Source organism: Phoenix dactylifera, unplaced genomic scaffold, assembly GCF_009389715.1.
Source record: "Phoenix dactylifera cultivar Barhee BC4 unplaced genomic scaffold, palm_55x_up_171113_PBpolish2nd_filt_p 000026F, whole genome shotgun sequence".
Lineage (NCBI taxonomy): Eukaryota > Viridiplantae > Streptophyta > Magnoliopsida > Arecales > Arecaceae > Phoenix > Phoenix dactylifera.
The window spans coordinates 2,641,512-2,665,430 of record NW_024067667.1 but is presented as its reverse complement, the minus strand read 5'-3'; the positions used below and the strand labels follow the sequence as shown (position 1 = coordinate 2,665,430).

Genomic DNA, 23,919 nt, shown 5'->3' with positions numbered 1-23,919 from the left:
TGCAAGAAGCAGATAACACCCTCAAGACAAGAGAAGGAATTAAGCTGGTGGCAAGTTTGGATCCTAAACCAAAGGAGCTAATGCTAATAGTATGCACGATGGTATAGTCAAGTACCTATACAACAAACAACAGATACAAAGCTGCTCATTTTAGCATGCCAATAGGGCTACCACTAGGGTCATTGACTAACTGGTGGACAGGGGTAACCATGTGGAAGATCTGTATGCTAGTTTTGCTGGTCTTCATAGAGTTTTGTTTCATGATCTGAGATCTCTAAACAAAGCAGCATTTACTCCTCTACTTTTAACTTCTTAAAGGGCAGCCTGATACACAAGACTCCTGCAATTGCGGGGTATGAGAGAGTCAAATATACACAACCTTATCTCTACGTGTGGAGAGGTCGTATTTCGAGCCTATAACCTTTGACCACAATGGAACAACCTTATTGTTGCGCTAAGGTTCACCCTTAATATAATCTTATCCCTATATGCAGAGAGGTTGTTTCCTTGAGGAGGGTTAAGTGAACATAGACTTAAGCCTACATGCAAGAAGGTTGTTTTAGTGTTTTGAACCTATAACCTCTAGGTCACAATGTACTCATCTACTTTAACTACTTAGTATAGTCTTAATGCTTTTTAACAAAGTATTAACCCTGTTAGCCAATTCTTGGTTAAACTACCAAACTTTGTTAAAAATTATTGAACCATCATGTATATTAAATTGATTAATACAAGAATGCTGAAACCTCGAGCAAAATCTCTTTTACCAACCAAAATAACATCACCTCATTTCATTTTCTTTACTCAATCCTCCCGAAAGAGCTCAACCGAGAACCAATTTTCCACAAAAAAAAAAACACTTAGCAATGCATTCAATCTCCAAAACTGTCAACAAGCAAAATAAATTCTGATGACAAGTTTACCTCACAATCATCCCGGTGGACCCAAAGTCGCTCCTTGCGATAAGTCCCATTGCATTCTTCCTCAAATCCGTAGAATTGTACACCGAATCATCCAAGAGGATCACCTCGAGAGCAGAGATAAAAGGATCAGATTCTGTATACGTGTTGCCGGCGACACAGACACTCATGGTTTTCCCGATCGCCAAGAACACGCCCTCGTAGTACGATGACACGCCGGCCGCATAGTCCGCAGTTGTATTCACCATAGTCCAGAAGGTGCCGTCCACAATCTGGTCGAAGACCGGCGGCGAGCCGGGGCCGTTGACGCCGCCGTAGTAGTAGGTGGTGCGGACGAGGTAGCGGGCGCCACGGAAGACGAAAAAGACGTAGCAGAACTTGCGGGGCCCAGCGGAGGGGTCGAAAGGGAAGGAGCGGAGGGTGGAGAGGATCGGGGCGAGGCCGGCGAGGGAGAGATTGCGAGGGACGCCAGCGGCGACGAAGGGACCGTCGGAGAGCCATCGGAGGCCACTGATTGTGGAATCGACGGTAGAGCCGCAATCTAACAAGAAGCCTGGGGAGAAGAAAGAGATGAGTTTACAAAAGACAGAATAAAACGTGTGGGGGAATAGAAGAGGTCTAAGAGATGGAATAGGATGGGGATTGGGGAAGGGGAATACCTCTGGGTTGCGGTGGTTGGGACAGAACGGCGGCGAAGAGGGAGAATAGGAGGAGGATGAAGAACGGAGAGGACATCGTCGGAGACGGAGTCTTCAGAGAGGAGAGGAAGAATAGAAGGAGAATAACAGGGGAATAAATAAAAGGAGGAGATGAGAATGGAGTTAGGGAGAGAGGGTTAGCCGGTTAGGTAGTGTAGAGGGAGCAAGCAAACGACGGGTTCAACGATTCCCTGAGAGCAAGTCAGAGGGGAGGGGAAGAGGGAGCGTGAGGATTTAAATAGGTTTTGGGATCTGCTATCAGTTGCTGAATAGAATTTTCAGCAAATGAGAGACTGCCACATGTTTAGATGTTCAGAGATGGAGCTGGACGGCGGCGAGGAGGGTGGAATTGGACAAGCCGAGCCGCGGGAAGATGATGCATGGTTCCCAACCCCATTTATATAATATAATATAGATATTTTTATTAATATTTTTCTAAATATTTAAATTTATATGAATATTTTCTTAACATTTATATTTATTTCTATATCCGCGTAAAACACTGTTTTTTATAAATGTTTCTTGGTATGACGGTTCTTCTAACCCTATTAACAAAAACTATATTTATTTTATAAAAAATAAAATAAAATTTTAAAAAAATTTTTGTCCTCCATTGCTATCGCATTTTGGTTATTTTAATTTGAAATCAATAATTTTTTAATGGCGTTAGATAGCATAGATACATATGCAAAAATAAAAAATTTAAAAAAAAGATAGAACAACGAAACAAGTGCTTTACGAGGGCATACATGTAAATATCAATTTTGGAATGGTATTCATGCATAATTCGATATTTAAAAGGTACTTATATAAAAAAAAATAAACAATCCTATAATATATAGTTATATATAATAATATTTATATAATAATGGGTGGAAAATATAAATAGATTTTAGGAACTTATTTTTAAAAATAATAATATAAAATAATATGGGTAACATCCGAAGCTATTTTTCAAGATTAAAAAAATATGAATAAATTATTTTTCTATCTATACCTTTTATGAGAAACACTTATTTAAAATATAGTTTTACAAATAAAATTTTTACCCTCCCAAAAAAGGCCTTTTAAGAAGATATTGAGTAGACCAATAGAAGTCTATGTAATTTTTAAATTACACATGCAATAGTCCAAGTAACTAAGCGAAAACTCTATTTGCTATCAAGTTTTGTCTCATTTCCTAACTCCCTATCTAAAATATCTAGACTATCAAACCCTTCAATTAAATTTTGTGAAATTTATATATTAGTTCCTATCAATTTACTATAATTTGAAAAAATATTTTACAATTCAAAAGGTTAAAACTAAGATTAAAAGGAAATTAAGCTCAAAAATTAAAAAGAAAGAGAATTTTCATTGTATTGATATATTTTATTAAAAATTAGAAAATTTTAACAATTTATTAGAATCAAATCTCATGAAATATAGTATATTGGATGTATTAGATTATGTTAGAGAGGGATAAATAAGTCAAAGAGGCAGATAAATGCTAGACATATTGACATTGTGTATGCAATCTGTGGGTGCTTGCATGTTATTACGCCTAAACATTGCACATTAAGACTATGCTTGGTTAGGAGAATGTGAGCTCTGAAATGAAAATGAGAATGAGTGACTCATATACCAACCGTTTGGTTGAGGGGAGTCTTATTTCGATTCTAATTTTGGGAGGAATGGGAATGTCCCAATCCTTAAAACCCAATCTCGATTCTTCTCTCGTATTCAAATCCCATTTCGACTTCAATTCAATTCTAATCACGAACTAAATACGTCAGAAAATATGACTATTTCAATTCCTATTCTAATCTATTTTGATATTTCAATCCATTTTGATTCTGATTCTTATTCCAATTTTAGTCACGAACCGAACGCAATCTAATTCTCTATATCCTCGAGCATCAACACCATCACCTTCTCCTCATGTGGAAAAATAGTTTATTTCTGAGCATACCATAGCATGGATCATCATGTTAGCTTCTAAAAATTTTATATCTTAAGTTAAGCAACAAAGAAAGCAAGCATACAAAGAAGAGGAAATGGAGTCATCTGCAGTAATATTAGTGTGGAGTGATTGATTAAAACCCCATTTGATTTTGATGAGCTCAAAGCAATTGAGTATATCTTGTGATTACTAATGAATTCAATTGAGTGTTTCAGTGAAAATCCTGTCCAAGTGTTTCTAGACTTGGTTCATAGTATTTTGGATAAGTTAAGAAGTCTGCATGAACCAATATCTGAGACTCGAGTCGACTCCCGAGTATCACGAGTCGACTCCAAGCGTATCAAGTTCACTGGCACGAGCTCGAGTCGACTCCAGATTAGTACGAGTCGACTCCGACTGAGAACAGAAAGAAGAACAGAAAGCTTCATCTCAGAACCTGTCAACGAGTCGACTTCTGAAGTGCGCGAGTCGACTCCAATGTTCACCGAGTCGACTCCAGGAAAGTAAGAGTCGACTCCAAGCAGTCACAGGCAGAAAAGTCAGAGAGCAGTTTTCGGGTCTGAGATTCGAGTCGACTCCAGTGGAACGCGAGTCGACTCCGATGGTTGGCAGGTCGACTCCAAAGAAAGCATGAGTCGACTCTCAGAGGAACACAAGGAAAAAGTCAGAGAACGATTTTCGGACTCTGAGATTCGAGTCGACTCCCGCAGTACACGAGTCGACTCCGAGACTGAGCGACCATCAACAGACAGAAGACCATGTTACTACCTCTGAGATTCGAGTCGACTCCCAGACAGCTCGGGTCGACTCCAAGACAAGCTTCACGTCAAAAGGCAGAAGACCAACTTTCGGAAACTGAGAGCCGAGTCGACTCCAAGGAGGTTCGAGTCGACTCCAAGACTGGATGAGCCAAACGACAGAGAATTGAGAGTTCGGGCTCTGAGATTCGAGTCGACTCCTAGGACAGTCGAGTCGACTCGAGTGGACAAAATTCAAATTTGGATCCACGGACTTCAGTGGATGAGCCGACTCCAAAAATTGCCAGGTCAACTCCAGAAGTTGGCGAGTCGACTCCAGGTCAAGACGAGTCGACTCCCAGTCAAGACGGCAACTTTAATTCAAATTTGGAACAGTTGCCGAGTCGACTCCTGATCGCGCGAGTCGACTCCAACCCACCAACGGTCATATTGTCAGGCTGCGCAGAGTGTGCAGAACGGCCAGAAAAAGCAGAGTAACGGCTAGTTTCCGTGGGGGTTGGCTTAAATAGCCACAGAGGACTGTAGCAAGGTAGAGAACAGATATTCCACTCCAAGCATTCAAGTTTTCAAGCTCACCAAGTGCTCTTAAACGAAAAAGGGGAGATCTGCATTTACTGCTCCAACAACTTCTTCCCAACAATCAAAGCTTCCTCCTCCTGCATTCAAGTCGACCACTCTTTCAAGAGGAGACCGGAGTTCCAGAAGCCATACCTTTTCACCAGCTTAAAAGCGTTTGAGGGCTTCTAACTCCTTTACGATTATATTGTCTTAAATCTGCTTTTTGAGAAGCTATTTTCTGTTTTCTTCTATCTCTTGTATTTACTTGATTCAATCGGGGGATTGAATCAAGGGGTTTAAGGTTGGTTGGTGAGCCAAGTTAAAACCAACGTGTATAAGGGTTTGATTGTGAGCCCGGAAAAACAATCGGGGTTGGTTCTAGTCGGTGAGCCTGGGAAAACCGACCGAGTTCGTTGTGAGCTCGTAAAACAACAAGTTTGGTTGTGAGCTTGCAAAACAACCGGCTGTAATCCAAGGGGGTTATAGTGAAATTCCCAAGTGAGACTTGGGGAGTGGACGTAGGAGCAAGGGTTAGCTCCGAACCACTATAAAACTTTGTGTTTGTAGTGCATTGTCTCTCATCTCCTTCCCCGCACATTACTCACAGCACTAGGCTTTAATTAAATAACTTGCTATAGTTTTTAATTAATCATCCACAAAGTTTTAATTAGTCAAATTATATTAAAAACCCAATTCACCCCCCCTCTTGGGTTGTCTATCTGGGCAACAAGTGGTATCAGAGCTAAAAACTCTTCCACTCAAGAGTTAAAAGATCAAAATGACAACCCCATTTGGATCTTCTCACATTGAGGGTCAGTCCACTCAAAGACCCCCTTTCTTCAATGGATCCGACTACTCATACTGGAAGGCTAGGATGAGAATATTCATCCAAGCCCAAGACTATGAGATGTGGACCATTGTAGTGAATGGCCCATACATCCCATCCACATATGTAGAGGGTGTTAAGGTACCCAAATTAGAAAAGGATTGGGATGAACATGACATGAGGAAGGCACAATTAAACTCTAAAGCTATGAATGTGCTATATTGTGCCTTAGACCGTAATGAATTCAATAGGGTCTCTACTTGCAATTCTGCAAAAGAGATTTGGGACAGACTTGAAGTGACCCATGAGGGCACGAATCAAGTGAAAGAGTCCAAAATAAATATTTTGGTTCATAAATATGAACTATTTAAAATGGACTCTAACGAAACAATTACATGCATGTTCACTAGGTTTACTGATATTGTCAATGGCCTGAAAAGTCTTGGCAAGAACTATACTAACAGTGAACTTGTCAGGAAAATCCTTCGGTGTCTACCAAGGTCGTGGAAAGCTAAAGTGACGGCAATCCAAGAAGCTAAAGACTTGAACAAGCTTCCACTTGAAGAGCTCCTTGGATCCCTTATGACGCATGAGCTTACCATGAAACAACACAACGAGGAAGAGTCCTCCCATAAGAAAAAGGTAATAGCTTTAAAATCTACTTCTTCTAACAAGGACTTGTCTTGCAGCAGCTGCAGTGAAGAAGAAGAAGATGAGGAAGATGGTGGTGAGGCTCTTCTTGTGCGCAAGTTCAAGAAATTCATCAACCACAAGAAGTCCTATCATCAAAGGAGAGGCCCCTCAAATTCCTACCGCAAGGACAAAGGTAAGGAAAGGAAAAGTGAGGGGATCGGGTGCTATGAGTGCAAAAAGCTGGGACACATCCGAGCTGAGTGTCCCTTACTAAAGAAGAGCAGCAAGTACAAGAAGAAGAAGAAAGCCCTTGTCACCACCCTATCGGACTCCGACGCATCATCTTCATCATCGGATGAAGAACAAGAAGAGAAGGCCAATTTTTGTTTCATGGCCAACGAAAATGAGGTAACTTCCGATACGCACTATGATTTTTCATTTGATGAACTTTATGATGCGTTTAACGAACTAATGATTGAATATAAGGATGTTAATGTTAAAAACAGGGAACTAAAAGTAACTAACCAAACTTATATCCGTAAGTATGATTCTTTAATTAAGGATAAAGATGCTATTACCAAAGAAAATCTAGAACTTAAGACAAGCAACCAACTCTTAATTAAGAAAACTAATACCTTAACTAAAGATAATGAAAAACTAACTAAGGAACTTTCAGAACTCAAAAACCATAAACAAGTCTTAAACAAGGATCTAACAAAAGAACTAAATGATCTAAAAGCTGAAAATCAGACACTAACTAAAGAACTTAACAAATACAAACCCTTAGTTGAAAGATTTACCTATAGTTCTGAAAAATTAAACATGATACTAAATAGTCAACGTGCAGTGTTTAATAAAGCCGGTTTAGGATATAAACCAAGGAATAAGCAAAAACTTCTTAGTAACTTCTTTGTTAAAGCTGGGGAAACAAAAACTAAGAAAATAACCTGCTTTTGTTGTGGTACAGTAGGCCATAAAGCAAATGTATGTAATTTTAGGAAAAGTAAAACTAAAAGAAAAATTAAAAGGGTATGGGTTCCAAAAGGAACCAACTTGACTAACCATGAAGGACCCAAGAAAACTTGGGTACCTAAGATGACATGATTTGCTTGTGTAGGAGTGTCTTGCAGCCAAGGTCAACAAAAATTGCTGGTATTTGGATAGTGGCTGCTCAAGGCACATGACGGGTGATAAAGACCAATTTTTCACCCTTGAAGCTAAGAAGGGAGGTGCTGTGACGTTTGGAGACAACAACCAAGGTCACATCATTGGTATTGGTAAAGTTCAAATCACCCCTTCTACTTTTATAGATAATGTTAGATATGTTGATGGTCTTAAGCATAACTTGTTAAGCATTAGTCAATTATGTGACAAAGGATATGATGTTATGTTTAAACCATCACTATGCATTATAACAAATACTAATGATAATAGTTTAGTTTTTAAAGGGATTAGACGTGGAAATGTATATGTGGTAGACCTAGAAGACCTTGCAAAACATAACCAATGTTTAGTTGTTAATGAAACTAAAGATAATGATGCTAGTTGGTTATGGCACCGTAAGTTAGGTCATGCAAGCATGGACACAATAACTAAATTAGTTAAAAGAGATTCCGTGATAGGTTTGCCAAAGTTAAAATTTGAAAAGAACAAAATCTGTGAAGCATGTCAATTTGGCAAACAATCTAGGAATTCTTTTAAACCCATAAAATGTGTCTCTACCTCTAGGCCTCTAGAATTATTACACATGGACCTATTTGGTCCAACTAGAACAACAAGCCTAGGTGGAAATAAATATAGTCTAGTCATAGTAGATGATTACTCTAGGTACACATGGGTCATGTTTCTAGCACATAAGGACCAAGCATTTTCCATGTTTAAAAAGTTCCATAAGGAAGTAACAAATGCTAGAGGGTCTTCAGTCATAGCCATTAGAAGTGACCATGGTACCGAATTCGAAAATCAATTATTTGATGAATTTTGTAGTAAAAAGGGGATAACCCATAATTTTTCTGCACCTAGGACACCACAACAAAATGGAGTTGTGGAAAGAAAAAATAGAACACTAGAGGAAATGGCTAGAACGATGTTATGTGAAAGTAACCTCCCTAAGTACTTTTGGGGAGAAGCCATTAATACTTCTTGCCATATATTAAATAGAGTTCTATTAAGACCCATCATAAAGAAAACACCTTATGAACTGTGGAAAAACAGAAAACCAAAGGTTAACTATTTTCATATTTTTGGATGTAGGTGTTTTGTACATAATAATGGAAAAGATAATCTAGGAAAATTTGACCCTAAATCTGATGAAGGAATATTCTTAGGTTATTCTACAACTAGTAAAGCCTATAGAGTCTTTAATAAAAGAACACTAGTTATAGAAGAATCTATACATGTTGTATTTGATGACTCTAGTGACATCTCCTCTAGTAAGAAAGCCAATCTTGATGATGATATTGAAATACTTGAAGAAAAGATAGATGAGGTGGGATTACAAGATGGTAATCAAAAGTTGATTGAAGGAGAATCGTCAAACCAAGAGCCTATAGTGGATCATGGGCTAGCTAAAGCTTGGAGGTATGCTCACGGGCATCCTAAGGAACTAATTCTAGATGATCCATCACAACCGGTTAGGACTAGAGCATCCCTTAGGAATTTGAATAATCATCTAGCTTTTGTTTCACACTTTGAGCCCAAACATATAGAAGAAGCCGAAAATGATGTAAATTGGATAAATGCAATGCAAGAAGAACTAAATCAATTTACTAGAAACAAGGTTTGGGATCTAGTGGAGAGACCTTCTGAATATCCAATTATAGGTACTAAATGGATATATAAAAATAAGCTAGATGAAAATGGAATTGTTATAAGGAATAAGGCTAGACTAGTAGCAAAGGGTTATAATCAAGAAGAAGGCATAGATTTTGATGAAACCTTTGCTCCCGTAGCTAGACTTGAGGCGATTAGACTTCTATTAGCATATGCATGCTCTAAGGACTTCAAGCTATATCAAATGGATGTAAAAAGTGCTTTTCTAAATGGGTTTATTAATGAGGAGGTGTATGTAGAACAACCTCCTGATTTTGAAAATCATCAATACCCTAATCATGTGTATAAACTGAACAAAGCGCTTTATGGACTAAAACAAGCACCTAGAGCATGGTATGAGAGACTTAGTAAATTCCTATTAGAACATGAATTCTCTAGGGGAAATGTAGATACAACATTATTTCTGAAAAAGAAAAATAAGGATATGTTATTAGTACAGATTTATGTTGATGATATCATTTTCGGTGCTACTAACAATCGCCTCTGCGAGGAATTTGCTGATTTGATGCAGAGTGAGTTTGAGATGAGTATGATGGGAGAGCTGAACTATTTCCTCGGGCTTCAAATCAAACAATCTGAAGGAGGCATCTTCATCAATCAAGCAAAATATATCAAGGAGATGCTCAAGAAGTTTGATATGGAGGGAAACAAGTCAATCAGCACCCCCATGAGCTCATCATGCAAGTTAGACCAAGATGAATCAGGTAAATCTGTAGATCAAAAACTTTATAAAGGTTTGATAGGTTCTTTACTGTATCTTACTGCAAGTAGGCCTGATATTATGTTTAGTGTGTGCATGTGTGCTAGATATCAGGCTAATCCTAAAGAATCACACCTAGCTGCAGTTAAGAGAATCTTTAAATACTTAATTGGAACTAAGAACATAGGGCTGTGGTACTCTAAAGAATCTAGCCTAAACTTAATAGGGTACACAGATTCAGACTTCGCTGGATGTAAGCTTGATAGAAAAAGTACCAGCGGGTCTTGTCAATTTCTAGGAGAAAACCTAATCTCATGGTTTAGCAAGAAACAAAACTCAGTTGCATTATCCACTGCAGAAGCTGAATATGTTGCAGCCGGGAGTTGTTGTGCTCAAATCTTATGGATTAAACAACAATTAGAAGATTATGGCATTAAACAAGATAAAATTTCCATTAATTGTGATAACACAAGTGCCATAAATCTAACTAAAAATCCAATTCAACACTCAAGAACTAAACACATTGAGATAAGACATCACTTCATAAGAGATCATGTATTGAATAGTGATGTGTCACTCCAATTTGTGTGTACTGATAATCAATTAGCAGACATTTTTACAAAACCCCTAAGTGAAGAGAGGTTTAGTGCGCTTAGAAGGGGATTAGGAGTGATTGATCCATCCTAGTGGGAGTTTTTTCACTAGATTAATTGATTTTGATGATTAGAATGAGGTTAAAATAGAGTTTCTATGCAGTGATCATCAAATCAGTCCTTAATTAGGTGATTTTCCCTCATTTGGCACGATTATGGCATGGTTTTTAGGTGCGTGCCAAGGTTAGAGACGACTCGAGTAAGTTTCAGAGCCGGCTCCTAAGGGGGAGTCGACTCGCGCATTAGCGGGAGTCGACTCGCAAAGTTGGCAGCTGAGGGGGAGTCGACTCGCACACTGTCGGGAGTCGACTCGAAGTCTACATGCGCTAACAGAGAGTCGACTCGCGCATATTCTGGAGTCGACTCGAGGTCGAGTCGACTCGCGACTCAGGAGAGTCGATGTTGGGAATTGTATCCTAAATGTCAATCGTTAGCATATTGATGATTGAATATTGTAAATAAATTGACAAATTAATAAAGTATTATTTGGCATTATTCATCATTTCATCTTCAAATGAACTCTTATATGATGAAGTCCTTAGGACTTATTGTTATGATAAAGGAGGATTTATCTTTGAGTCCTTAAACTTGTTCGCGACCAAATGATATGTTGTTACTAGGACGACAACATTATCGAGATTAGGTCGTTGTGTGACATATACGTTGGTTGTCCTCTTAACCAAGGAGTGTGGAGACACTGGTATGCCATACAGGTGAAGTATAGGAGTACATTTCACTGAACGTGACCAATTCCGGAACGCTCTACTGTCGAGAGATGTTCCGAGTGGATATGGGTATAAGTTTGGCCCTCTGACCTGAGACCGCAACCTGTGACTAGCAAGCAACTCACTGTACTTTGGTACCGGACTACCTGAATTTCTAATTCAGTGACGGAAGGTCACTGGGTGCAGTCAAGTACTTGCGTAGTCAGTTGTGAGTCAAGATGGAATTGACCCCTCCTGCAAACAGGAGATAATGTCTTGTGACTAATTTAGCAAAACCTTGGCCAGGGTAATCTCAGTGAGGAGTCACGGGATATCTAAAGTTAATCACATAATGGATGTACTAATTATAGGGTTGACAGTGAGCTCTAAGTCATCCTGGCATTAAGAGTCAAAGGGATTGAATTATACAGTAACTATAGTTCAGGGTTCCAGAATATTTGCTTCGCATATATTCGGCCTATTCGGACGTCGGGTACCATTGCTAGATGGTCACATCGATTAGTGTAGGAAGTCGTTCCTATACTACCGGCTTAGGTTCGAACCTATGAGGTCACACGCATAGAAGATTCCTGATTGATCAAGAAGGCTGATGAATGATTAAGAATCATTCAGGGGTAATTTGGTCAATTCGATTGGCAAATTATCTTATAAAATAATTAAAGTAATTATCGGAGGATTAATTAGTAATTAGATTGCTAATGAACTCAATTGGATTGAGTAATTAGACTAAGGATGAGCCAAATTGAATTAGATTCAATTCTGGGCTCAATCAGGGTTTTTGACCTGATTGGATTAGGTCTGAATCAAGAGGACTTAGGTTGACCAAATTAAATTAGATTAAATTTGTGCTTAATTAGGGATTGACCTAATTGGATTAGGTTCAACCCATGGTAATTGAATCATTCTAATTGTTAGGATTTAATTAAATTAAATGGGTTTGATCTGAAACTATTCGGATCTTGAAATCCACTTGTCACATATCCATGCATGGCGCCATAAATTGATTTTTAATATGATTAAAAATTAATTTAATTTATTTAATGGTGCCATGGGACACTTGGCAACATCAGGGACCTCTTTCATCATTAGATGGGTCGAAATGGAGAGATAAATTCATGAAAAGAATTGGATAAGATCAAATTCTCTCTCTTCATGACATATGCCATCCTTATCTTTATCCCACTTCTAATTAAGGTTGAATTTCGAATTTAATCACCACAAAATCACCACGTGACCCTCTAATCTGATTAGGGGCATGGGAATTTCAAAATTGAAAGAGGGAAGTGGCAACATGATGAATGGTTTAGATTAGATCAAGCTTCATCATGTAATGGCACATGAACTTGAATTTTGAATTCAAAATTCAAAACCCCACAAAATCCTCCACAAGTATGGGATGGTTGGCATGAAGTTAGGTAGGATAGCAACATTAAAAGGACCTCCATCATCTGGTGGTCAAATTCAAGGAAAAAAGAGAGAAAAAGAAGAAGAAAAAAGGGAAAAGAAAAGAGAGGAACCCTAGTTCATGCATGGAAAAATTCTGCATTCAATCTAGCTGACCTCTTCCTCCTCTAAGTCCATCGCGCCATTAGTGTTAGGGGTCCCTGATAAGAGTCTTTAGATCAGATCTAAGTCCTCTTCAATCCCTTTAAACCTTTCCTCCAAGTTCTTCCAAGAAGGCGGATCAAAAGTTGATAGTGTTTGGAAGATCAAATTTCAGCCTCAAGAAATTCTGCGCAAGCTAGCACTTCCGCAGGATTGGATCTCTTCAGGAACTTCGCGTGGACTTCTCGTAGAGGCCATTCGTGTGCGTGGCTGCGAAGTCGAGGATCAGATTCACAAGTTTCATCCATCATAAAAGGTATTAATCCTACATTAATCTTTTATTATGGTGTCAAGATCTAGGTCTGATTCCCCGAGGTTTTACCCTCTTTTGGGGCTCCTCACGGAGATATCTCCAGAATCCATTCAATGGATATTCGGAGATTAATCGGAATAGAGTTCTTAAGTTTCAGATCTGATAGTTAATCATGCATGAAAGTTTTAGCATAATTGTTTAAACGATTCCGGCATAATCCTATGTGTTCTTAAGGTGCTGATTTCTAGATTTGATCTTGTAAGCATGCATGAATTAAATTGTTTGATTTGATTTTTCCGCTGCGTTTTAAAACTTAAAAAGAACTACGTATGGCTTGATCCCCCTTATGAAGGGGTACGTAGGCAACCCGATCAGGTTCAGCCATGGTTTTAAAAAAAAAAAAAAAATCCGCATGCTTAACACCGAAGAACCTAGGATTCACTTTCAGTGGTATCAGAGCCAGGTTCATGTTTAAACTTTTATGTTTTAATTCTTGTAATTAAATCTGAAATCATGAACATGCTTAGATTAGATCTAAAGTATTTTTTATGATTGATTTAATTGCTGATTATGCATGATTAACTAGATCTGAAATTTTGAATGCATATGATGCATGTTTGTGTTAAGATTTGTAACATAAATAAATCTGAAATCATAATATTGTTTAGATTAGATCTAAATAAAATTTATGATTCATATGATCTCTGATTTTAATGAACAAATCAGATCTGAAAATAAAAGTGAAAAAACAAATACATAAGATGTATGTTGTTTGTATTAATTCATGTTGTTATGTATATGTGATGCATGAACATTAAATATAATGACTTAAACATGAATTTAATCTGATTACATGTGATTAATTACAAAAACTCAGATCTGAAAATATGTTTTAAGAATTGAAAGATTGTAATTAATATGTAATTAAAAAGAAATATGCAATGATCAAAACTTTCATAAGTCTAAACTTAATTGAGAATTAAGTGTTATGAAATAGAATTGTAACTCAATTAATTGACATTGCATAATTCTTTGGGCATATGGGTTAGCTTGAATCAAGTTCCTAGGATTGGGTTAGACCTAAGGTTAGAATCATACATGGACAAATAGAATTAATTGATCAAATCTAATTAAGTAGTAACTAGATTAGGTCAAGAAAATTCTAGATCAATTTACAATAGTTGTAGATGGATCAAGTCCATGTCTTTGATTAGACCAAGATGGAACTTGATTTAGGCTCAGAGGTGTAGCCCGAGTCATTTGAGTAATCAAATCGAAATTGATTAACCAGTCGGTGTCTAAGGTAAGTTTGGCAGTTTTGACCGGTGGTTTTTAATTGGGAGCTACTCGCACTGATTCGTCTTTGCCGAGTTAATGGCATATCCCTTCCACCGATCTCACTTACCTGGCCGACATAGTCAATCACATTTTGATTGGATTACTTAATGATTCGAGTTAGCCCATGCCTATAAGGAAAATCAGTTTGACTGATTTAGGTGTCTCCTTAACCGGTTTGAGTCTAATCTGATTTAGTGAAGTCAGTGGGAGAAATTAGACTAACCGGATCTTCTCATCTATCCTAATTATGAAATCCTCTAAAATTATTAGGTCCTTAAAATGAAATGGTTATGGGGATAACTAGGTCATAGCCTCCCATTAAGTTGGGTGATAATGGGTCCAATGTTTTGATAATTATTGGAGGCGCGACACGCCTGGTACTTATCAAGCATTGGAATTGTCATTCAATATATGATGAGTTAAGTGTACCTTCAATAGGCGGTCAGGTGAGCCGAGCCACACTCGGGCTTGGTCGTCTATTAGTTGATTAGACTTAACCCTATCATTTAATGGTTGGACCTGACTAGGATATTCGGTGGAGGCGCCACACGCCTGCCGAAGAACCTAGGGCAAAATTATCACTAGAAGTTGCTTGGTGAAGCAACTGGTTTAGAACCTACCAATAGGTGCATATGGGTTAGCCGAGCCACACTCGGGCCTATATGCGATCTATTGGGTTCTAGTGCCCACTAAAGAATTAGGAGTAATTTTTCGAATTGGAGGTAGAGGCTACCAATTTGTATAAAATAGTGGGAGTATCTTTAGACTAAAGTCCAAGTCTACTGTGTTTAGTCAATTCATATACTAATAGCCAAATTTTCTTTTATGTAGAAATGGCCACAAGTTTGTCACTTCGCTCATTATTGGATAATGACAAGTTGACTAGTCCCAACTTCAATAATTGGTATAGAAAGCTGAAAACTCAGCATAGTCAGACCAAAAGGATTAAGGATGACCAAAGTCAGGCAGAATGCTTCTATTGTAAGAAGCAGGGGCATTGGAAGAGGAATTGTCCTCAGTACCTTACCTCACTTGACCCGAACAGGCTAAGCAAGAGAAAAGGGCAATCAGTTGCTGATCAAGGTATTTATATGATAACACCTTGTAATTTCTCTATATGTGATAATTCAACCTGGGTATTAGATACTGGAAGTCCGTTTAATATATGCAATTCATTGCAAGGACTTCAGGTCAATGAGAGATTTGAAAACAGCGAGAGTTTCCTGAATGTTGGAGATGGAAGATCTGTTCCAGTTCTAGCTTTAGAAAATCTCAAACTTGTTTTCAATTCTCATGTAGTTGTCTTGAGTGATTGTCACTATTGTCCTGCATTCTTATTGAATGTAATTTCCGTAGGCCTTTTGGCCATGAACGGTTATGAAATTTCAATAAAGAAATATTCTTGTGATATCATTATGAATGGTGTTACTGTAATGAATGGACAATTGAGCAATGGCATCTACTTGTTATCACAACCTGTTAATGTAATGTACACGTCAAGTAAGCGTCCTAGAATAGATAATGTCACGGATGTCTACCTTTGGCATCATAGGCTAGGTCATATTAACAAGAACAGGATGAACATGTTAAGTAAAGAGGGAATCCTCAATGTTAATGATTGTGAATCATTGACAACCTGTGAGTCATGTCTTCTTGGTAAGATGACCAAATCACCTTTTACCGGAAAAGGTGAACGAGCCAGTGATTTATTGACCCTTGTACATTCTGATGTATGTGGGCCAATAAGCACAGATGCTAGAGGTGGGTATTCATATTTCATTACGTTTACAGACGACCTTTCTAGGTATGGTTATGTCTATTTAATGAGACATAAATCTGAAGCATTTGAAATGTTCAAATTGTATCGTAATGAAGTAGAAAAACAAACTGGAAAGAGTATTAAAACTCTTCGATCAGATCGAGGAGGCGAATACCTTTCCAATGAGTTTTTGACATATTTAGGAGAGAATGGGATTCTCTCCCAATGGACTCCTCCTGGTACACCACAGTATAACGGTGTATCAGAAAGAAGAAATCGAACTCTGTTAGACATGGTTCGATCCATGATGGGGTTTGCAAGTCTGCCCATATCCTTTTGGGGATATGCACTTGAGTCAGCCTGCTACATTCTAAATAAGGTTCCAAGTAAGTCTGTAAATAAAACACCACATGAGATGTGGACTGGACGTAAGCCAATGCTGTCTCACCTTAGGGTTTGGGGGTGTCCAGCATATGTCAAACGTTTGAAGACAGACAAACTTGAACCCAAGTCTGACAAATGTTTCTTTGTTGGTTATCCTAAAGAAACTAAAGGATATTACTTCTACTTTGCTGAAGAACAAAAGTTATTCGTAAGCAATAGAGCTGTTTTCTTAGAGAAAGAATTCCTTAGTGAAGGAACTAAAAGCTCTAATGTTGAGCTTAGGGAAGTTCAACATGTAGAAGATCCGACACCATCTACTGAACTAGTTGAGTCAGATTTGATTAGATCAGATCCAGAACCCATCTTAGATGCACCATTAAGGCGATCAGGTAGAGTACCACGTCAGCCGGACAGATACTATGGTTTCTTGGTCCAGGACGGGGATCCTGTCGAACTTGATGAAAACAATGAGGATCCGATCACCTATATGGATGCTATGCAGAGGCATGACTCTGATGCATGGCTTGGAGCCATGCAATCCGAAATGGAATCCATGAAGGTCAATGATGTATGGACATTAGTTGACCCACCCGAAGGGATTAAACCCATAGGGTGTAAGTGGATTTTCAAAAGAAAACGGGGCGCAGACGGAAAAGTAGAGACCTATAAAGCCCGTCTGGTTGCCAAGGGATATCGTCAACGTTATGGTATTGACTATGACGAGACGTTTTCTCCTGTGGCAATGATCAAATCCATTCGGATTATGCTTGCGATAGCAGCACACTTAGATTATGAAATCTGGCAGATGGATGTTAAAACCGCTTTTCTAAATGGAGATTTAGAAGAAGAGGTGTATATGATGCAACCTGAAGGTTTTATATCTGCAGATGAGTCTAAGGTGTGCAAGCTTCAAAAATCCATTTATGGATTAAAGCAAGCTTCACGGAGTTGGAACATACGATTTGATAAGGTGATCAAATCATATGGCTTCATTAAGAATGAAGAGGAACCTTGCATTTATAAATGGGCAAATGGTTCAGTTATTATATTTCTTGTTTTGTATGTGGATGACATTCTTTTAATCGGGAATGACATTCCTGCATTACAAGGAATAAAGGTTTGGCTATCATCTCAATTTGCCATGAAGGATTTGGGAGAAGCATCTTACATCCTAGGGATGAAGATCTATAGAGATAGATCTAGAAGATTGCTTGGATTATCCCAATCCACATACATTGATACTATACTGAAAAGGTTCAGTATGATTAATTCCAAGAAAGGCTATCTTCCAATGGGCCATGGAATTAACCTCTCTAAAAGGGATTGTCCGACAACCTCTCAAGAAAGAGAGACTATGGATAGAATTCCATATGCTTCGGCAGTGGGATCTATAATGTATGCCATGACATGTACTAGACCAGACGTGGCATACTCACTAGGAGTAGTGAGTAGATACCAGTCTGATCCAGGTAGCAACCACTGGAAGGTTGTCAAAACCATCCTTAAGTATTTGAGAAATACTAAAGATCAGTGGCTTGTCTACGGTGATTCTGACTTAAAACTTGAGGGATATACCGATTCAAGTTTTCAGTCAGATCAAGATGATAGCAAGAGCGTGTCGGGATATATCTTCACTCTTAAGGGTGGGGCCATCTGCTGGAAGAGTTCCAAGCAGCATACAGTGGCAGATTCTACATGTGAAGCAGAATACATTGCAGCATCTGATGCAGCCAAGGAAGCCGTATGGTTGCGCAAGTTCATCACCGAGCTGGGAGTGGCACCTTCCATTGATGGTCCAGTTCCTATATTTTGTGATAACACTGGAGCCATAGCTCAGGCAAAGGAACCTAAAGCACATCAGCGGACCAAGCATATTCTGCGACGTTATCACCTGGTTCGAGAGATTATAGAACGAGGTGATATTGATCTTCAGAAGATTGACACAAAAGAAAATCTGGCTGACCCATTTACCAAAGTCCTCGGCATCAAAGAGTTCAACGAACACAAGTCGAAGATGGGTATTAGATACTGTGCCGATTGGCTTTAGGCTAAGTGGGAGTTGTTGGGAATTGTATCCTAAATGTCAATCGTCAGCATATTGATGATTGAATATTGTAAATAAATTGACAAATTAATAAAGTATTATTTGGCATTATTCATCATTTCATCTTCAAATGAACTCTTATATGATGAAGTCCTTAGGACTTATTGTTATGATAAAGGAGGATTTATCTTTGAGTCCTTAAACTTGTTCGCGACCAAATGATATGTTGTTACTAGGACGACAACATTATCGAGATTAGGTCGTTGTGTGACATATACGTTGGTTGTCCTCTTAACCAAGGAGTGTGGAGACACTGGTACGCCATACAGGTGAAGTGTAGGAGTACATTTCACTGAACGTGACCAATTCCGGAACGCTCTACTGTCGAGAGATGTTCCGAGTGGATATGGGTATAAGTTTGGCCCTCTGACCTGAGACCGCAACCTGTGACTAGCAAGCAACTCACTGTACTTTGGTACCGGACTACCTGAATTTCTAATTCAGTGACGGAAGGTCACTGGGTGCAGTCAAGTACTTGCGTAGTCAGTTGTGAGTCAAGATGGAATTGACCCCTCCTGCAAACAGGAGATAATGTCTTGTGACTAATTTAGCAAAACCTTGGCCAGGGTAATCTCAGTGAGGAGTCACGGGATATCTAAAGTTAATCACATAATGGATGTACTAATTATAGGGTTGACAGTGAGCTCTAAGTCATCCTGGCATTAAGAGTCAAAGGGATTGAATTATACAGTAACTATAGTTCAGGGTTCCAGAATATTTGCTTCGCATATATTCGGCCTATTCGGACGTCGGGTACCATTGCTAGATGGTCACATCGATTAGTGTAGGAAGTCGTTCCTATACTACCGGCTTAGGTTCAAACCTATGAGGTCACACGCATAGAAGATTCCTGATTGATCAAGAAGGCTGATGAATGATTAAGAATCATTCAGGGGTAATTTGGTCAATTCGATTGGCAAATTATCTTATAAAATAATTAAAATAATTATCGGAGGATTAATTAGTAATTAGATTGCTAATGAACTCAATTGGATTGAGTAATTAGATTGCTAATGAACTCAATTGTAATTAGATTGCTAATGAACTCAATTGGATTGAGTAATTAGACTAAGGATGAGCCAAATTGAATTAGATTCAATTCTGGGCTCAATCAGGGTTTTTGACCTGATTGGATTAGGTCTGAATCAAGAGGACTTAGGTTGACCAAATTAAATTAGATTAAATTTGTGCTTAATTAGGGATTGACCTAATTGGATTAGGTTCAACCCATGGTAATTGAATCATTCTAATTGTTAGGATTTAATTAAATTAAATGGGTTTGATCTGAAACTATTCGGATCTTGAAATCCACTTGTCACATATCCATGCATGGCGCCATAAATTGATTTTTAATATGATTAAAAATTAATTTAATTTATTTAATGGTGCCATGGGACACTTGGCAACATCAGGGACCTCTTTCATCATTAGATGGGTCGAAATGGAGAGATAAATTCATGAAAAGAATTGGATAAGATCAAATTCTCTCTCTTCATGACATATGCCATCCTTATCTTTATCCCACTTCTAATTAAGGTTGAATTTCGAATTTAATCACCACAAAATCACCACGTGACCCTCTAATCTGATTAGGGGCATGGGAATTTCAAAATTGAAAGAGGGAAGTGGCAACATGATGAATGGTTTAGATTAGATCAAGCTTCATCATGTAATGGCACATGAACTTGAATTTTGAATTCAAAATTCAAAACCCCACAAAATCCTCCACAAGTATGGGATGGTTGGCATGAAGTTAGGTAGGATAGCAACATTAAAAGGACCTCCATCATCTGGTGGTCGAATTCAAGGAAAAAAGAGAGAAAAAGAAGAAGAAAAAAGGGAAAAGAAAAGAGAGGAACCCTAGTTCATGCATGGAAAAATTCTGCATTCAATCTAGCTGACTTCTTCCTCCTCTAAGTCCATCGCGCCATTAGTGTTAGGGGTCCCTGATAAGAGTCTTTAGATCAGATCTAAGTCCTCTTCAATCCCTTTAAACCTTTCCTCCAAGTTCTTCCAAGAAGGCGGATCAAAAGTTGATAGTGTTTGGAAGATCAAATTTCAGCCTCAAGAAATTCTGCGCAAGCTAGCACTTCCGCAGGATTGGATCTCTTCAGGAACTTCGCGTGGACTTCTCGTAGAGGCCATTCGTGTGCGTGGCTGCGAAGTCGAGGATCAGATCCACAAGTTTCATCCATCATAAAAGGTATTAATCCTACATTAATCTTTTATTATGGTGTCAAGATCTAGGTCTGATTTCCCGAGGTTTTACCCTCTTTTGGGGCTCCTCACGGAGATATCTCCAGAATCCATTCAATGGATATTCGGAGATTAATCGGAATAGAGTTCTTAAGTTTCAGATCTGATAGTTAATCATGCATGAAAGTTTTAGCATAATTGTTTAAACGATTCCGGCATAATCCTATGTGTTCTTAAGGTGCTGATTTCTAGATTTGATCTTGTAAGCATGCATGAATTAAATTGTTTGATTCGATTTTTCCGCTGCATTTTAAAACTTAAAAAGAACTACGTATGGCTTGATCCCCCTTATGAAGGGGTACGTAGGCAACCCGATCAGGTTCAGCCATGGTTTTAAAAAAAAAAAAAAAATCCGCATGCTTAACACCGAAGAACCTAGGATTCACTTTCAGTCGACTCGCAGTCGGGATCCGACTTTTTAACCCTAGGTTTGTCGTTTCGCAAACACTTTTCCTCAAGCCGCCACTGTTCACAAAGCCCTAGAGCCGACTCCTAGGTCATCCCCGATCGTCTCCAAGCCCTTTTTCCGTCGATTCTTCGCCGGACATTGAGTTTCCGTCCGTTCCTAGGTCATTTCCGGTCCGTCCCGAGCTTCCTCTGTCGGTTCTTCACCGTCCTCTAGGTATTTTTCTTCCCGTTTGAGTCAAGATGCCTCGTAAGACCGTCGTTAGGAAGAGGTCCCGTCCCGAGGCCGGTCCCGAGCGACGCTCCAAGGCGCGGCACGATCCCGCGAGGCAACCACCTCCGGATCGTTCCCCGCCTAGGGTGGTTCTCGTTAGGCCGTTGGCCGGGAAGGCCGTCACCTCCGGGAGGTTTGTCGATTTCGACTATCTCTCCCGGGAGGGGTTCACCATAGGCGATAGGCTTAGAGCCCAGGGCCTAGAGTACTTCCTCACCTTGGACCTTCCCACCTATCCTGGCCTAGTTCAAGAGTTTTACAGTACCGTCCATCGGGGAGATGGAGGTATCGAGGGTACGGTAGTAGGTGTCCCGTTGCGTGTCACAGAGGACCTCATTGCCCATATCCTTCACCTTCCATTAGTAGGGGTGGCTCCCGCACACCCTGAGGATAGAGTTGCGGCCCTTACGGTCGTCTTAGGGCATCCACCTCAGTCCCCCCTAGATGAGGTATCTGCTAGCTCACTTCCTATTGAAGTGAGAATCCTTTTGAGCATTCTGTCCAGGTCCATCTTTCCTAAGACAGGGAGATTTGATTTTGTGAATGAGAGGGACTTAGCTATTATGTCTTATATCCTTCAGGACACCCCGATCAACTTCCCAAAGCTCATTTATAGGTATATGTGTGAGCCCCTAGATAGACCTAGGCTCTCACTCCCATACGGGATGTTATTCACTCTTCTTTTTAGGCAGTACGAGATTCCCATTCCTGAGAGGAAACCCTCTCGTGCCTTGCGATGGACTGATCGCTTGTGTACGGGGACTATGCACAGGATGGGATTTCGGAAGAGAGAAGGGATCTGGGTTAGGAAGTCTACTCTCACTGCTCAGACCACCAGACCATCACCCAGTCCTGAGCCAGATTCAGACTACCCAGACCTTCCAGACCATCCAGACCTCCCATCCACTCCTCCTGCTCCTACCACCTTTGCCGGACCTTCCTCCTCAGCTACACCATCTATGGAGGTTCGGATTGATCCAGAGCAGCTCCGGGAGCTGCGGCAGGAGATCGTCCGAGATCTGAGGGACGAGCTGCTTCGGGAGCTCCGAGGTGCGGTGCCTGCTCCCACTCCTGCACCCGTATCGTCTCAGTTGGTCCCTTCCTTGACAGCCGTGACTGACATAACGGCTCATGTACGGGAAGAGATCTACAATATCCGGAGTTTGGTCCAGGCCCAGTTCCAAAGCATGAATGAGGTCACAAGCTCCACTCGACAGATGCGAGAGGAGATAGGTCGTGACATGCACACCACCACCGAGGGGGCCGAGCGCTTGTCGAATGTACTCATCGACAAGCTGGACGCACTACAGACATCGGTGACTGGGCTTCAGGCGTCGGTGACAGAGCTCTCCACTACACATAGCAGAGCCACCATGTCTATTATCACGCAGCTCGGACATGTGACAGATGCAGTCACCCTCCTCATGGAGCAGAGCCGATTGAGAGGAGGAGCACCATCCTCGAGAGGAGGTGCCACATCCTCGAGAGGGGGAGCCTCATCCTCGAGGAGGCCATAGATGTTTTTGTGTGATGTATTGTTTTACCTTACTTATTGTATGCTCAAATGTGTTCACATTCATATCAATACAATGAGTAGACATTTTATCTTCAATTATGTGCCATTTGATGTGCCATTTGTTGATTGTGCCATTGATTGTGTGTGATTACCTCCTTTTTGGTATGATGACAAAAAGGGGGAGAAATATGTATAAAATATGGTAAAATATGTAAAAGGGGAGAAATATTGAAAAAAATCAATGGAAATAAATAAAACGATAAACTCTTAAAAACACACACAAATTTGTTCTAAATGGATTCGGTACCTCGAGGCTCATTATCTCTCTTTTGGGGCTCCTAATGGAGTAATCTCCAGAATCTATTCAAGGGATATTCGGAGATTAGCTGAATCCTACTCAAGAACAAATTGACAGATTTTCCCTCTAAAAAGATAAAATTCAGTTCAAAAAAAAAAAAAAAAACTTCAAAGCATGAAGAGGAAATTCAGAAAATCAAAATATAGTTGAATGCATATGTTGAGGGGGAGAATCTGAATTTTAATCAAGCTAAATCATTAATGACATATAAGCCAAACAATTGATTGCATAATATGAAGGCTTATATAATTCCAAATGAAAGGGGGAGCTTTAACTCCGAAATTTAATGTTTCACTCCTTTCAAACTTGGATAAATTAAATTATCAGACATTTGAATTCATTTATGGATTTTACTTCATTGTTTTATGAGCAATTCATTTTACATATACTCAAAGTTTTGTCATCATCAAAAAGGGAGAGAT

The 23,919-nt window shown here is 39.4% G+C and overlaps 1 protein-coding gene across 1 annotated transcript in view; it reads right to left on the bottom strand.

Moving 5' to 3' along the window:
* LOC103712344 (leucine-rich repeat receptor-like serine/threonine-protein kinase At2g14510) overlaps positions 1-1,995 on the bottom strand; it is a 30,958-nt gene extending 28,963 nt beyond the window's left edge. Inside the window, exons 1-2 of the mRNA XM_008798840.4 lie at positions 1,580-1,995; positions 924-1,473 (exon numbers count right to left, since the gene is read on the bottom strand). Of these exons, the coding sequence (XP_008797062.2) occupies positions 924-1,473; positions 1,580-1,655 (626 nt within the window). The 5' untranslated portion in view covers positions 1,656-1,995. The remainder of the gene's footprint in view (positions 1-923; positions 1,474-1,579) is intronic.
* Between the last annotated feature and the right edge of the window lie 21,924 nt (positions 1,996-23,919).